The 16,570-nt window shown below is 43.9% G+C and overlaps 1 protein-coding gene across 23 annotated transcripts in view; it reads left to right on the top strand.

Annotated features, from left to right (window-relative positions):
* The window catches only part of LOC119442360 (pregnancy zone protein), a 141,337-nt gene that overhangs the window by 75,849 nt on the left and 48,918 nt on the right, over window positions 1-16,570 (top strand). For all 23 annotated transcript variants that reach the window (XM_049662081.1, XM_049662078.1, XM_049662086.1 and 20 more), the window contains exons 3-4: window positions 12,000-12,090; window positions 13,386-13,549. In XM_049662081.1, the coding sequence (XP_049518038.1) occupies window positions 12,032-12,090; window positions 13,386-13,549 (223 nt within the window). In that variant the 5' untranslated portion in view covers window positions 12,000-12,031. The remainder of the gene's footprint in view (window positions 1-11,999; window positions 12,091-13,385; window positions 13,550-16,570) is intronic.

A 16,570-nucleotide genomic window follows, 5' to 3' on the forward strand; every position in this document is an offset into this window, starting at 1 on the left:
GAAGCAGCTAAGCTGTATAGTCTTATTTATCTGAATGCTTCTTTATTATACGCATCGTCTTTAAAGCACGACCAGAGGTCTCCACTGCTCAAGTTACGCATCGGTTGTGTTAATGTCGCACGTCGCCTGGAACGACACGTACGTGCGCCCAGCCATTCATACCTGTCTTGTGGACACTACAGCGAAACGCTTAAGCTCTCGCTGTTGGATTATCCCACTTCCCACAGTTGTCGCTGTGTGCTGCTGAGCAAGTTCTAACAACATAACCTTGCTCGAACTTCGCCTAATGACAGATTGTTTCCGAACGGTCGTGCGTCAACTCGATATGAGGCTCACAACGCTGTGCTGGAATCCTTGTAAACCACGGGACTAGACTCTCGTCTGTAATGCTCGTACTCTGCGTGTGAGTGTGCGATGTGTTGTTCCTTCCTCGCTCTTATTTTTCGTCTGTTATCAACTTCTTTTTTTTTTTCTTTGCTCTAAACGCGGGTGGGCTTGGTGTCCCTTTCAGCAGACAATTGCTAGCTCGTTTTCTTACTCTTTGTGGTGTTTACATGTATAATAATAACAGTAATAGTTCTTTTCGGGTCCTTAAGCCATAGAACTGTGATGCATTGCCTTTTGTCTGTGTAATGCTAGCATACGATATAACACCCGCTGATATAAGGACTACGTATGTATATATGTATGAATAAATAAATAAATAAATAAATAAATAAATAAATAAATAAATAAATAAATAAATAAATAAATAAATAAATAAATAAATAAATAAATAAATAAATAAATAATACAGCGGAGCTACCTACATTGTCGCATAACTGAAAATGACAATGGGTGAGTGCAACAATTTCGTATTCATAATTTGGGAAGTTTTTCATTCTGTTCGCGACCCAAAATACCTTCCTTCAATAGGGCTGCAGGACGTTTCTGTCATCCGCTTTTTTTCAGGAATCTCTGTAATTTCTCAGTGCGCCAGGGAGAAAAAAAATATTTTCTCTTTGCTTTCCGCAAATTCGGGTGGCAAGGGTGTGAATATTTAGAGATCTGAATATCACGCACTTACGTTTTCATCGCTTCATACGCCTAAATATGAACGAGGTGAAAGGCGCAGATTGCTGCTCTGTTCCTTTCCTGCTGTGATCACTAAGCCTTCTTCATCATTTAATATTCCTATTTGTGCGCGCGTGTTCCTGTATGTATATGAACTCAGCCAGCATTACCACATTCTATTTTCTTTTCGTTACCACGCTGTGGACGCATCTGTCATAACGAACGCACAATGGTTCCAGAAGATGTCTCTTAACGCGATTAGCATTCTTTGGGAATTTCGCGCACTTTTTGTTATGTCCGTCCGTATCTAACCACTTTCACGTACGCCAACGTGGGCCACTTGGTGTGTGCTACAGGGCATGAATCATTGGGTATTGTAAGAGACACTCGGGCGGAAGCAATTTTTACCACCAGGCTAAACCCGCCTGTATATAGCTACAACCAACCACCACCAACACCAGGTACTGGAATAAACAACTTGGCCACTGGATAGGGGCCCAGATAGACTAGCAGAACAAGAGGCACAAAGTGACGAAGGCAGCTATAGAGAAGTGAAAATGTCGCCACCTAGGCATCCATGTGTGGAGAAAGAAGTTAATTGAACAGAATGAATGAGACCAGAGCATGCATTGAGTGAGGAGCGTTGGCTACGCGAAAGTAAAGAAAGTGTTGGTAACAGAAAATTGAAGAAGGCGGCTACACAGAGTTGAATAATTGGAGCAATGTATATGCTGTAGCGCTACATTATTTGCTTCAATGCGAATCGCATTCACTGGCGACATCGATCCTGAGGTCGGTACCGCCGTCATTTGTTTCATGAATCTCGGCTCTGATGCTGTGCGTGCTATCTGCAATATATATATATTTGTGTGTGTGTGTGTGTGTGTGTGTGTGTGTGTGTGTGTGTGTGTGTGTGTGTGTGTGTGTGTGTGTGTGCGTGTGCGTGTGCGTGTGTGTGTGTGTGTGTGTGTGTGTGTGTGTGTGTGTGTGTGTTTCTTTTCCGCAGATTTCGGTTGCAAGGATGTGAGTATTTAACGACCTAAATATTCACACTCACGCGTTTTCATCGTCTTACGTCACGTAATGTACTGCATGTGCGCGCGTTGAAGCTCAGCCAGTTCTAGCGTTCTACAAAAAACAAAAAGTTTTATTTCACTACCACGCAGTGGTCGCGTCTGTCACAGCAAAAGCATAATCGTTCCGGCAGATGGTCTTTAGTATTTTCAAAACGGATAAAAGAAACACAATGCACTACATGACACATGCAAGTGTAATCATCAGCGTTACAAACATTCGCTATTAAATAGTGCCGAATAGTGTGGGTGGCGCAGGTTAAATGTTGCAATTTTAGTCGTGCTAGGACGCATTGTCTTGCGGTTTTTCTTAAGAGCACTTGTAAAGCACGCCATAACCTCGCCCAGTTTCTTGCGGGGTGGAGGTGGCGGGGGTCAAAATGTTTTATATTTTACATACGGCTGCTCCGTTCCGTATTGGTAGTTTCCTCTCCATCTAGGAGGAAGAGAAGGGGGATGCGGTTCTAAGGAGGAGTTGCAGTAAGAAGCACACTAAAAGTGGTAATTATTGCGATATGCCACGAGGCTATGCCAGATTCGTTCCCTGCACTGTGGCTTCGGCGGTGATAAGAGGAAGACGACGAAATGGAGTCGAATCCCTCTTCACTTTCACCTTTTCAGTTAGTCTGACTGGTCGCTCGCATGGAAATCTAGTTATTGCGACATCTGCCCCTTTTTTTGTCTTTTACTTGGTGTTTCTTGTTTTCTTGTTTTCAAATATGAATTTTATTTAGCATTCCCACTGCCGCCCGATTCTTGGCCCAACCCCCTTAGTGGGTGCGAGCCATGACAGAGGTGCATCATCATCATCATCATCATCATCATCTTTGTTCCGCATGAATGGCGTATATTCGTAGTAATATCATAGAGTTGCTCACTTTTATAGTATGAAACTCTATGAGTAATATAGATCTCGCCCGCTGTGACGGACATCGTCCAGACTGTCATGCAAGTACCTTTATTGCTTTATTACAGTGTTCTCTTGCGAGCATCGTCGTAAACGCTATCATTGGTCCTAAAGCATCCGTTACGCGCTCACACGCTTCAAATATTCAGCATCGCTGAGGTACAGGAAGTTATTGATGTAGATGTGAGAAATGCCAACTAGTTAAAAAAAGAAAAAGAAGCCAGAACAAAAGAAAAGATGGAAAAAAAGTGTGCTTCGGCACGTCCTACCATAGCGGTCGCTGTGGCGGAAGTTGCAGAAGTTGCGAAGCGACTCTGTAACGTCGAGCTGCTAGCTAGCACTTGAAAGGGCGCATGCACTTTGCATAACAAGAGGGCCCACTCCAGCGATACGCTGTCTGGCGGTGTCTTCAAAGACGAACTTTGTTTCGCGCTATAGCGGTCGTTTCAGGATGCTTCCGTTTTGTCTTCTCTCGTATGACGGAGTTATTGTCCCCACGTGTGGTGTGTTACCCGTTGAAGTTGACAAAGACAGAAAAAAAAGAGCAGAAAAAGAGAAGAAAAAGAACCAAATGACGATGACGACGACATCGCTCGGCTGACATCAAAGAGGCCAGGTTCGTTAGGCCTGCCCGCGGAGAAGGTGACAGTGTTGCGTAAGAAAGGGAAATCTGCGAAATTGGGCGAGGGGAGGGGGGGCATTGCGAAACGTCTTACGAAAACGTCGAGACTTGCCTGCTCCATAATGAAAGAGGCAAAAGAGAGGCTAATCGCGTGTACGACGAGTGCTCCGACAAATGGTGATAAGGGCGGGGAGTAACCGAGGCGCATTAAAGGCCATGGGCCAGAAACTCGTGTCACATCACTCCGGATGAAAAAGGCACGCTCTTTATCCTTCGGCACCAGTCCACTGACCTCTTGGGCGCACTCTTCTCTTGTCTTCGCCTCGCCGTTTTCACGCCAGCACAGAATGCCTTGGCGCATTTTTTTTTTTTCGTATGGATCTTGTGTTCTCTGCTTTGCTGATATAATGTATATGCGTTCGGTACAATTCCGCCCGCGAAAAGCAACGCGTTATGCTTCTCCCGGGCTTTCAAAGGAACCAAGCACCTTTCACTGCCTATGTGCTTGAATGCACCTGGTACGTATGCGCACTTCAGGGACGCTTACTTGTCTCGTTGGAGAGCCACGTCGAAATATGCATCTCGCCTTGCTTTTGTTTTCGTTTTTCCTCGGATAAAGGGTCTCGACTTCCTTGCGAAGCCCTCGTAATTGCGCTGGAGGGCAAATAGCACAAGAACGCAAGCTGAGGGCAGGCGAGGATCGCTCGACATGCAGCCGTGCATCTCCGGCTAATTGGGTTTGTTATGCAGTGCTCTGCTTGCTCCTTTGCGCCAGTGTAATGTGCCGAGGCGCCTACAGGCAGCGCGTTTAGAAGAAGCCACTGTGGCGGAAAGGACGACGCGACCAATTTTTTTCATATTTTTTTTTTCTTTCGGTGTCCGCTCTACTGCTTCCTGTGCTTTCTTTGCTGCTGTCACTCTTATTTCTTAGCTATTTTCGTGAGAGGGAATCTCTTAGGTCACTTCTCGGTAATGACATACAGAAAATTATGAGCCGAGTGTGGGCCGTCGAGGAGGCCTTCGTAGGAATTATTTTATACGCATGGGCTAGCATTTTGCCCATGCGTTGGGCCAATGAGGTTGGCAGGAGCGAGGTGTTCCGTTTCTGCAACAGTGCTCCGGGCGGCAAGAATATGTTAGGAATTAGCATAGGTGTCTACTTCAGGAGAAGCGCGCAAATGTTCTTTAATGTTTATCCTATTCAAATTAGAGAGCCTGCACCAAAGCCGGTGTTTATGCATGACTTCACCTTCACCTTTTTCTTTTTTTGTATGACTTCACCTTTTTCAGCACCACCACTTTCACGTTTCGGCGTGTGCTGACCGCTGTCTTGTGTTCGATTCCTGTTCGTATTTGTAGGGAAAATGGCGTAATGGTGGGCAACATCTTCGATCTTCTCCCCCACTTAGCCTTAATAAGCACGAAAATAATCATTTATTGTGTGCCACGTCCGCCTAGCTGGCAAAGCTTGCCCGCTTTACAGCATCATAAAAATTAGCCACACAGGAACTCGGCTATGCTTCGCAGATGGAGCTTTATTACTAGCACCTCTAGAATATAATTTCTGCCAATGACATACGAGTATGAGCGCGAAAAGCGCTTCTCTTAAATACAGTAGTGGTGCAGGTCGAGGCATCTCTCCTTTATGCCTCTCTCATTTTCTGCCCATCGGTATACCGAGTATTTCATATATGAGGATGCGTTCGCGACTCACCGCGGTGGCTCATGCGACTATAGTGTTCTGAAGCCGAGCATGAGGTCGCGGGTTGAATTCGCGACCCCGGCGACAGCACTTCGATGGAAGCGAAATACAACACCTATCTGCCTAGATTTGGGGCCCTTTATTGAACCCGAGGTGATCAAATTCAACCTTTATCTTTCCACTGCAGCGTCTCCTATACCACCGTTGCTTGGGCATGTTACGGACCACCGTCGATTACACAGACTTGACCCGTCGTTGACACTGCAATTACCAACAAACCTTTCACGACGTCACGTAACACTACTGTGTCGGCCGTGAGCAGGAGTAGCCTTCACTAACTCCGACAACTATCGCATTAGAATGGCGGACTCACCTGTGTGTGCTAAGTGCAAGTGTCAAGAGACCATCGATCATCTTCTGTGCCACTGTTCTCTCTTCGATTAACAATGCCATATTGTCCAGTGCACCTTGAATAGACTGGGCGATAGGCCACTTACACAAGCAAAGGTCTTGGGAGCCTGGCCTCACAGCTCATCAGCACAGAAAGCCGTTCGAGCTCTTCTACAGTACCTGAAGGCGACAGACATGAGTGCGCGACTTTAGATATGCTGCACCTGGATTAGTGCATGTCAAAGTCTCATCAAGAATGGTGTCTTGTCTTTCTCTCTCTTTCTTTGACTCTTCCTCCCCCCTCCCAATGTGTAGGGTAGCAAATTGGACAAAGTATAGTTAACTTCCCTGCCTTTCCTTCCTTCCTTCTCTCTCGCTCTCTCTAAAGCCCACCAAAGTATTGTATACTGACCCCTATTTTGCATTGCCACTCTTGCTGAACAATGAACAAACGACATACCGTTGAAGAAAGTCTGTTGGAATGGCTAGAGTCTGTTTCTAAGCACGGTGTATGTCGTCACTTTGTGAAAATTTTCTGCTGACTGCATGTTACTTTGGAGGCACTGTATACAAGGTGTTTCAGGAAAAGCGTTCGAAATTTCATAATGGTAGAGAATAATAATTAAGCGACTTTCTCGGGTTCATTATTGCTATACATGTAAAAATTAGACAAGTCTCTGTAAAATTAGAACAATTGAATGGAACACCAAACAATTTATCCTGTAATGGAAGGCCGCCCGTCGTCCAAGTAGACCATAACCGCTTGTATAAAACCATAACGACTTGTATAAATCCGAGGCTGCCGATTTCAGCAGTGTTGTGGATTTCTGCCAATTTCACCCATAAAACAGAAACTGAAATGACGAAGTCAGCGGCCAGTAGTGGGGCATGGAGCTCTGCTGCCGTTGATGATGTCGCATGTGAAAGACGGACACTGAGACATATCCCGAGTGATGGAATTACGAATACGGATGTTGATCCGGACGAGAGAGGAAAAAAAGGTAAAGTAAAGACAGGGAGGTTAACCAGAGATTATCTCCGGTTGGCTACCCTGTACTGGAGGAGGGAAAGTTGTTGAACTGTCAGTATAAATGGACATCCTTGATAATCACTTACGTGACACGGAGTTCACATTTTAGCAAAAAGGATGCAAACAGCTTTCTTCTTGTCAAGTCCAACAATACGGTTAAAGAATATCGCACCGCGTAATTGTTTTATTCGGCAAACTTTGAAAGAAGCTCCAACTTCGTTTCCACCCAACACACAATGATCCCGTACCGCGCCGTGGTTTTTCCCTGACCTCCCGGTTCAGCACCTGTCGCCCCAAGGCCTTGCGAATAGGACAACTGACTCCTCCCTGCCTCATAAAAAAAGAAGTCGAAAACTATCGAGGGGAGCTGTCCGTGCGAGTAAGCGATAAGCAAACAAATCGTCGTGCGCTCAAGAATCACACCCCCTTCTACCTCCAAAACTTTGGCATATATATAATATTTTTTTCCCTACCGGTTCCCGGCTTCCTGCCTTCTCTGCTCGTCACCTCATGCATACATGAACGAAAGTGCCTCTCCCTCAACCGCCCTTTTTCTGCACTGCGGTGCGGTTTCTCCTTCCGAAAGGCTGATGGGCGAGTTAGGGGCCCATCGCATCGCCACAGGCCGGAACGGAAATGTTGCAGGATCGCCACGAAGGGACGTGCATAATTAAGGGCACGGTCCCCCTTTACTCCGACACATCGCTTCTCTTCCCCTTTTTTTTTTTTTTTTTGCTTATTTGCTCTCTTCTTTCACGGGCACTCTGCCGCACAGCCGACGGGTAGCACGGCGTGGTGCCTGCTCTATGCAGGAAACGTGGGCCCGCAGCTGCGTCGAATCGCGCGAATGCACGAATCGTTAGATGCCCGCGGGACGTAGGTCGACGCTGGGCAATTCCTTTGTTTTTTTTTTGTTTTTTTTTTGTGCATAAACGTCGAGTCTTTCGATTGTGCTTGTTGGACGGCCTTCTATTGGAGGTACAGTTTCCATGGCGCCCGTCCGACGCGATCAAATAACGATCCTACTCTGTATGCAAAGAATGGAAAACGGCTACGCGTATCTATAAACGGAAGAGAAACTCTGCCGTAATGAAAAAGTGTGACCGTAGATTTCGCCGGTGCTAAGAAATAGGACAAGAACACAAAGACTCGAACAAACGTGTTTGTACGCCACTGAACTAGCTTTCTCTCTTGTTTTTTTTTTCTTTATTTTTTAAGTCATATCTGTGATCAGACACCGGATCATATCAGGTCGTCATTAGCGTTCTTTTTTTTTTGGGTGTAGGATGAAAATGTACCCACTTTTGTATAACTATCATTTGTTTTGTTTGTTTGTGCTAAAAATAAACCACTTCGCCTGTGTTCGCGTCGGTTTTTGCTCTTGTCCACTCAATCCGCGCCATCTATTCCATGGCATCTGAGCCCCAACTCACCCAACAACAAGCTTTGCTATAAAAAAATGCGTTTTTAACGTCAGTGGGTTGGGGTAAGATCAATAGTAATTGTTTGCGAAGACTTTTCGTGACAAATCATTCAAGAAATTACGTATGCCCTTTGCACATGTGTCCTCAGTTGGTTCACAGTGGTTTTTCAACCTATATTAGCAGGCATCCACCGGGTGATATGCATTCGCTCCGAACCTTTCACCTGCTCTCCTTGAGGAGGCCTGAGAGTCAATTAACCTTTCCGTATAGCCGATTGCCCACTTTACGCAGTGCTGAAATATACTCCGACATTGCCAGCTCAAGACTTTTATAGATAGGGACTGTGTGAGGCTGACTGAAGGTGCCATTGAATAAAGTTCTCTTACTCTTAAGTAGTGAGTTAACTATGCTCTCTGCATGAGAACGTGTTATTGTCTGGTATATCAGCTGAGCCGCCATGCAAGAAACCAGCCTTATCGCAATTAAGATTCAGTTGGTTACATGACTGCACTAACTGGCTCTAAAAATCGGCTGTTTAGCGTGCAGCAAATGCGCCTTTAATGTGCGCAAACATGCAGACAATACAAACATTTATTGTTCGCGTGAGGCCGCAAATTCGTTTATTAATGACAGGATGTAATAGGAGTGGTTGGCGCCTTTATGGCACCGATTACTCCTCGTCGCTTGGCAAACTAAATGCTATCACACTTAGTAGATTTCAAGATTTCTTTCAAGATTTGTTTATTTCGACCATATTTTACAATATGCCCCCGAGGAGAGTCTAAAGGAGGCAGATAAATCAGGCCTCCTGACAAGGCCTTCTCCCCGGATTACAAATCGTGGCACCGGTGGCGAACAGGCAAAGCACATAATTCTCAGGAACACTGCTCACTAAAATTAATAGGACAAAAAAGACAACAAATGTACACCAAAGTAATGATAAAGAACTGTACAAACTATTTCGCAGTAAACTAAAAACACAAAACGATAGACGCTGTGCTGAAAACAAAAACATCATTACTAAACAACAGAACAAACCAATTGATGCGAATTTATGTTTCTGCGATTGTTCAAAGTTATACTGAGGGAAAAAGCATCTTTACTTTTTTCTTAAACATCAATACACTAGTACTTTCTGCAGCTATTTGCACAATCGATTGGTACGTATTACACAGGGTTGCGATTTGGTGATGTAAGCTTTGTTTTCCATAATTGGTTCTAGATCAAGTAGTAAATAATGCGACAACACGTAAATAATATGTTATATCCCTCGACAGATAAGTATTATTGCAAGTATCGAAATCCTGCTTGATTTTATAGAAAATATAACTTGCCAAACTCAAGTTGTAGGAATAAAAAAGATCGCGAACATGGCAAGTCTCGAAAACATTTGCTTCGACTGCTGGGCCTGCATACAACGCTCGTAGGGTTCTTTATTGAAGCGAAAACAATTTAGAGGAATCAGTTTTATTGCATGTACCCCATACTAGGTATACAAGATGGGAATGAACGAGAGGTATACACTATACCTAGTTCAGTGTATTCCCATCTTGTACACCTAGTTCAGTAGCACTTACTGGAGTACGTGCTACCTACTGGCATTTAACTGGCATTCTACTGCCGTTTTACTAGCATTCTACACTGAACTAGGTATACAAGATGTGAATGACTGAGAGCAAAATATAATTATTACTTAACTTGTTGTGGAAGAACATGCCTGATACGATAGATTACGCAAATAGATTTGACCATTTTTATTTTAATATAATTCACATGATCTGTCCACCCTAGGTCGCTGCGGAAGCATACACCCAGAAACTGGCAACTATACACTTGTTCAATACGCGAGTTATTGAATTATAATTTGATATGATGACTTTATGGTTTGTTTTTTATGTGAAAGAGCATAAACTTTGCTTTCTTGACATTCAATTGAAGCTTGTTGACAGAAAGCCAAATGAATAGCTCGTTCAGCCAGGCAGACAACATCTGCACCAGGTTTGGCAGTTCAGTCCATGAAGCCACAGAATGGCAACATATACCAAACATATACCCGCAAGTTTTGTAAGTGACTAAAAATACTTCGATTTGTCCGAGAACACATACAGAAATTCGCAGCTTCGAAGACGACTGGACTATAGAAAAGTACGCATACATAACACATACTACATAACCACTTGAAAACGTATAACAAGCTAAGAATTATATGACAGATATATCTGTCGGAGAGCAGTAAAATGTATTATAAACCCAAGGTAGTGATATTTTTCAAATAAATATTTTCGTTCGTAGTATTCATTGACTGCAGGAAATAAAGGCTAACCTCGTTCGCATCGTATGCAGGTGAAGTAGCCACCAGAGGTTTAGTACTGTTTGTTCGATCCAAAGAGAGAGAGAGACAGCGAAAGAGAGGGAGATTCATAAAGCAAATAGAGGAAGAACAGGGAGGTAAAACTAAATGTTAAACGCAAGTTGCGGGACCCTTCAGCTCTTATTGCATTGATATATTCGGAGTTCTATACAAGGCGACCCTTTCTTTGTTTTCAACTTCCATCCGCCACAGTCGTCGCATTGTAGTGTATATACAAGCAAACAACGGAACCAGCCATTATCACAGGGGCGGCGATCCAGTCGGACACGTGGCCATACCGAACAAGGCGGGCCACTAATGACCAGCCCCGAGCACGTGTGGACGGTGGCTCGTTAATGCGGCCACCCTGCGCGCCATGTCTTCTTTTTTTCGGGCCACAGCTTTACGCTGTCGTGCAGGTACAGCAATGTAATCAGGCCACGCGCCTGTGGAGCGATGTCGAACAACGGAAGATGGTACGAGCTATACCAGCCGCTTCCGATGCTCCTCGAAAAACGTGGAGATAGGCGATGAACAATGGCGCCGATACTTCCTTCCACCTTTGTTTTTGTCACGGCTGGTTTCATCCTCTGTCCAGGCGACACAAAAGAGACGCCTATAGCGGTTCTTTAGCAGCAGCCGCTACCCATTGCTTTCCAGGGGTTTACAAGGGCTTTGTCAGCCGCGCTCAATACGGAAACAGGATTTGACGCCGAGGTGCCCGGCAACCGCACCTACATACGCGGCGACAGAGCGTTGCAAATTAGATTTCTAAGTCAGCTCGCCACCGCTTTGAGGCTTTGGGTGCCTTTGAGGCTATAGGTAGTTGTTTTTATTTTTTTTTTCCTTTTTGTATTGAGCAGCCTGCAACACCTTCAGCGAAATACTTTTTGCGCACGCGGTCACATGTGCAGGAAGAGTCATATAAGTCATATTTTCTGACCCTCCTCAAGTGGAAATTTTTCACTGCAAACTGCACTTCTCGTGTACTCAGTGATTTCATGTCACCCGCTTCGCGTTGTTTGTGCAATTTTACCCCTTTTCGTTAATGCCATCCCATAAATGTAAGTGTATGCCTTAAAATCACACAAAACTCCACGTAATTATCAGGAAAACAGGCGCCTTCATTCAACATAATTACAGTGGCTTTAATGTTAGGAAAACCGCGTATCGGCTAGCATTGTGGACTCCGTCGATAGAAGGGAAACTAAGCTTTACGTTGTTGCCTTCCATGACCGAGGTGGGCAACGGTACGAAGTGAAGACTGCCTTGACTCGGAGCGTTACAGAAACGCAGCTATGGCGTTCCAGTTGCTCGTTGATGCCTTTCAGCATGGAAATGCCAGTAGGTAGCACGTACTTCAGTACGCGCTACCTACTGGCAGATTATATGCGTGATTTTACTGCACTAAGCCCAACAATAACTCCTTCTCTTCACCATCTTCGCAGGTGACGGCAGCTGAAGGACTCCAAAGCCCGAAATGCATTGGGCCGCCTTGGTCTTAGTGCTCGGTGCGGTTTCATCGCATCTTGCTGATGGGTAAGTACTACGATGAATTTGAAGAGGAGCTCTGCCACGTATCCAGCAAACGAGCTCACTACTACTATATTACTTGACGTTTGTGATTATTAAATGGTAATGTGGTACCCATCATGCGTGAAGCGAAATGGTGAAGGATTTTTTCGGGCAAGCACCGAGACATTGTTGAGCTCACTGGCTGTAATACATATTCACCCGTTTCATAATGCAGAAGTAACAACCTGAAGCAGTTGATCCTCCTTTCGGAGTAAACTACGACACGAAGAGGAAATAGGCACTGTGCAAATCCGTAGCTCACTTGATGCTGATTCGCAGAAAACCAAATGTTTCGTCTTTGCGGCACACAGATAAAAATTGACCTCTCACCTGTATCGCTACTACGTACATTTCAAAGAGTGGGCGTACTTAATAGTGCGCGCTGAATACAAGAGCGTTTGAGTGTATAATCTCAAGGACGCGCCCTGTGTGGCGCTTTCGTCTGATTTTTCTTATTACATTTTGTCGGTAGAGGCAAGGATGGCGCCTCTGTCTTTAGGAGTGCAATTTTCTTTTCTGTCTCTGTAGGATTAGTGAGAAATAGAGAGTGACAATCTGTTAGTGTTCGAACGTTCCTGCGGGATGTGCATTTCACATAACATTTTTTTCCGAAGCTCTGACGTAGAACACATTGACGTTAAACAAGAAGAAACACCCTAATTAGCTTTAAGCCTTTTACGAGGATGTACCCATCAGCAAAAGAACTTAATTTAATTTTTTGCTGAAGTAAGCACCCTGTGCCGTAATATGCAGATATGTGTGAACATCGTTTGTGAAGAGAACCTCCATTTTGTTTAAGAAATGACAGTGAACGAGATGTAGAATCATGCACTATGTCGATAAGCAAAATATTTTCAAACATGATATGTCCGCTCATTGCCTTTATTATATAAAATAATGCTTAGGAGATGTTGGCGCTTCTAATTAGCGCCGGCTACTCCTTTTCAAACAGATATGCGCAAATTATGAGGTCCAAAGATATGAAAAATAAATCACTTAAAAACACAAAACTGGAAGTCAACACAGAAACACAGTAAAACAAAGTCTCGATGCAAAAACAGAAGGGCTAATTGGTCCAGACTCAGCTGTCGAATATACGCCCAAATCTGACCTCAATAATTGGATAAACATCTATCATGTGTCAAAGCAATTCCAATCGTTACTAAGCCCGCTTTGTACGTGTCACCTGCTTTTGATTCGCTGCGTAATCCGCTTTCTTTTTTTTTAATTCTCTCTCTCTCTTTTTTCTCCTTGCGCAGCGGGTACATCTTCACGGCGCCAAAAATATTGCGTAGTGAAACGGACGCCCTGTTCCGGCTAACGCTCACCGACGTCAAAGAAGATGGCAAGGTCACCGTCCGGCTCCTCAAGTACAATAACGACAGCGTCGTCTTGGCGGAACAAGAGTACGACATCAAGAACGGTGCGCTCGATTACCCTCTCCATCACAGTGTTATGTCATCCTTGTCTTATTCCTGCTAGAGCGGTCTCTTCTATTCTCCTCAAGGGGGTTCACTTCTACAAGAAGCACAGTCTCGCCGAAAAAAAAAATTAAGGACGTTCCCACTGTTTCGCACAAATGCACGTACAAGTTAATCTTCACGAAAAAAAATATTTGTTTCATCTGTCATAATTGCGGTCGTAGTTTTTTACAGGCACTGCAGTCCGTGAACATCCGGCCACTCTTGTTACGTTATAATATTGAACTTCTAAAGTTTATGCATGTCGTCATTAGCTCCATTTCTGTCTTTTGTAACTGTAGTCCTATCACACTTGCTAAAGAAAGTTGTACTCGTAATTCTCAGGCTTTGAACCTAATGTTTTTTTTTGTTATTCTAACTCGTACAAATACTTTTTTTCTTGTATCCGTTCGTTTTTTTTTTCTTTCGGGCACTTTAGAACGATGTAATTCATTGTCTGATACTATTGGTTCCTTGTTATTAAATGAGTTCTTAGTAGACATAAGACAGTACTATGCTAACATGCAATTGGATTTACCTGTATTTTTGTCTTTGCATGTGATCGCCTGCCTATATTAACTGAGCTGCAATATTGTTTTGTATTTGCCTTTTATTGCGATAGCAATTATATGGACACTCAAAAGCAGATTTCTGCCGTCGGCGTCGCCGTCGCCGTCGCCGTGAGGTTCCGTATGACGTCATTTGGAGAAGAAATCGTCGCCGCGCGCCGAACGCTGTATGTGCGAGTGAAAGGGCGCGAGGGGCGCGTCTTTCACAGGGAGTGAACGCACGGCGGAGAACAAACGCGCGTTCTGCGCCGTGCTCGCTTAAGGGCTGCAGAAGTAGGCGTCTCTGTTCTCCTTCACAATCACCATGTATGTAGAGCAAACGCGCCTTCTTCCGACGAGCGAGAGGCCGTGGGGGAGGGGGAGGGAAGGGAGGCGACGTTTAGCTGCGGCACGCAGTGCCTATTTATATCAGAGGCTCCGGCAACAGTCACCAACGCCGCACGCATTTTGAGCGAACGCGGGCGAAACGCCGATGGCGTCGACAACAGTTCTGCGTGTTGCCGATGCTGCTGCATGTCCAAGTTTATACAGCTGATAAAGCTAATATCATTACTCCGTATAGCTCTCTACAAGTTTGCTATCGCAATTGATGCTTCGCCTTTCAGGTGAAACTGCGACAACTTTTTTGTGCTAAGTTCTGGTTTTTCCATTTTTGCTTACTTATGCTACAGCCCTATAACAGGGCTGCAGTATGTATAACAAACAAACAAACAAATAAATAAATAAATAAGAACAACCAGTAAGAATTCATCCCCGTCTCTCTCCAGCGGACATTATACGCTTCTCATTTGATATTTATATCATTTAAAGGCAACCTATTCGAAGTGATCATTTTACCAGATGTAAATTTTTTGTATTATGACACTGTGTGCTATCAATGTTCTCGTTTAAATTGTTTATTCTTATTATCATCTTAGGTCACTTTTACCCACTATTCATTGAATTTCCATTGGCGCTCGCTCCATCAAAACTATCACTTCATACTCAGAAATCTTGGACGGTGCCCATGCAACCATTTGTCAAACTTCACCACAAAGCACCAGCGCAGCATATTTACATATGATATTTCAAAAGGCTGCCCGAATTCCAACAACTTTTAGTTAGCAACATCGAGACAGTACTCCCTTCTAGTAACATGCGTATTTACGGCACTTATTCGTAACTTTCCTGCTGCGTTATAGAAGTGTTTTATTCCTCACCAAAATTAGGCTTTAACACAACAAAGACGTCACGACTAAGTATCGTGAATACGCATGTTAATAAAAAGGCGCGCCTTCTCGACGTTGCTAACTGAAAGTTCTTGAAATTGTCACCAGCCATCTGAAATATAATTTCTTGAAAATGCTGCCCGCTGAGTTACGCTCGTGCAATGCGGTGAAGTTCAACGGATAGCCCAAGAGGCGACGTCCACAATTCCTGCACATGTAATTTAATTGGCATTTTAGCATGTGATTTCAGATATTGCGCAAATCAAAATTTTCCGCAGTATTGTGGATTCAGAAGTTTATTGTACCGCACCATTCCTGTAATATCTTGATACGTTCTCCGTAATATGTAAGCCTACCTGAATGAATTTGCCATATACTGGGTACTCGAAATTAAGCTTTACGGAATTTTTGAAAATCGCCTTTGGAAGGTAGCATATTTCTTATCGTCGAGCTGGGTTATTCGAAGAGGCGGACATTTGTAGCACGAGAAATCCAAACACATATTCAACTAATTACCAAAAATTCACTAATCAACTTCTTAGTTGAATACTTTACGACACCTATTGCAATTTCCGAATTTTAGCCGGTGAGCTTGTCAGGCGTATCCACTTGGAATGAATTTCCAGAATGACACCAGTCTGGAGATATGCGCCATCCAACTCGCCGTAAAAATGAACTGTTGTTTCACTTACTTTTTTACCGAAATGCTGTTTTATACATGGAAGCTCAAAATTAACCGGAACGCCCATGTATTTGTCCCACACTTTGGGAAATAATATCTCGGAACTGCTGTCATCCTGAAAATTCAGTTCAAGTGGATGAGTCTTTCAAACTCACCGGCTACAATTCGTAAACTGCAATATGTGTCGTAAAGTAATTAACAAAGAAGTGCATTAGTAAATTTTTGTTAATTAGTTGAATATGGGTTTCAATTTCTCGTGCTACTAATGTCCGCCTCTTTGAGTAACCCAGCTCAACGATAAGAATTATGGCACCTGCCACAAGCGATTTTTAAAAATTCCGTAAAGGCTTCATTTTGAACACCCGGTATAGCGAAGTTACTGTCTCTACTCTAAAATGACACAGACATCACTTGTTCGCTGGTTTTATGAACAAAGTGAACTACGGATAAACGAAACTTGCTATAACGGAAAGACCAGATAAACGGTACAAATGTACCAACTTTGGTTGGCTGCCCATAGGAGCA

The sequence above is a fragment of the Dermacentor silvarum genome, chromosome 2 (assembly GCF_013339745.2).
Source record: "Dermacentor silvarum isolate Dsil-2018 chromosome 2, BIME_Dsil_1.4, whole genome shotgun sequence".
Taxonomy (NCBI): Eukaryota; Metazoa; Arthropoda; class Arachnida; order Ixodida; family Ixodidae; genus Dermacentor; species Dermacentor silvarum.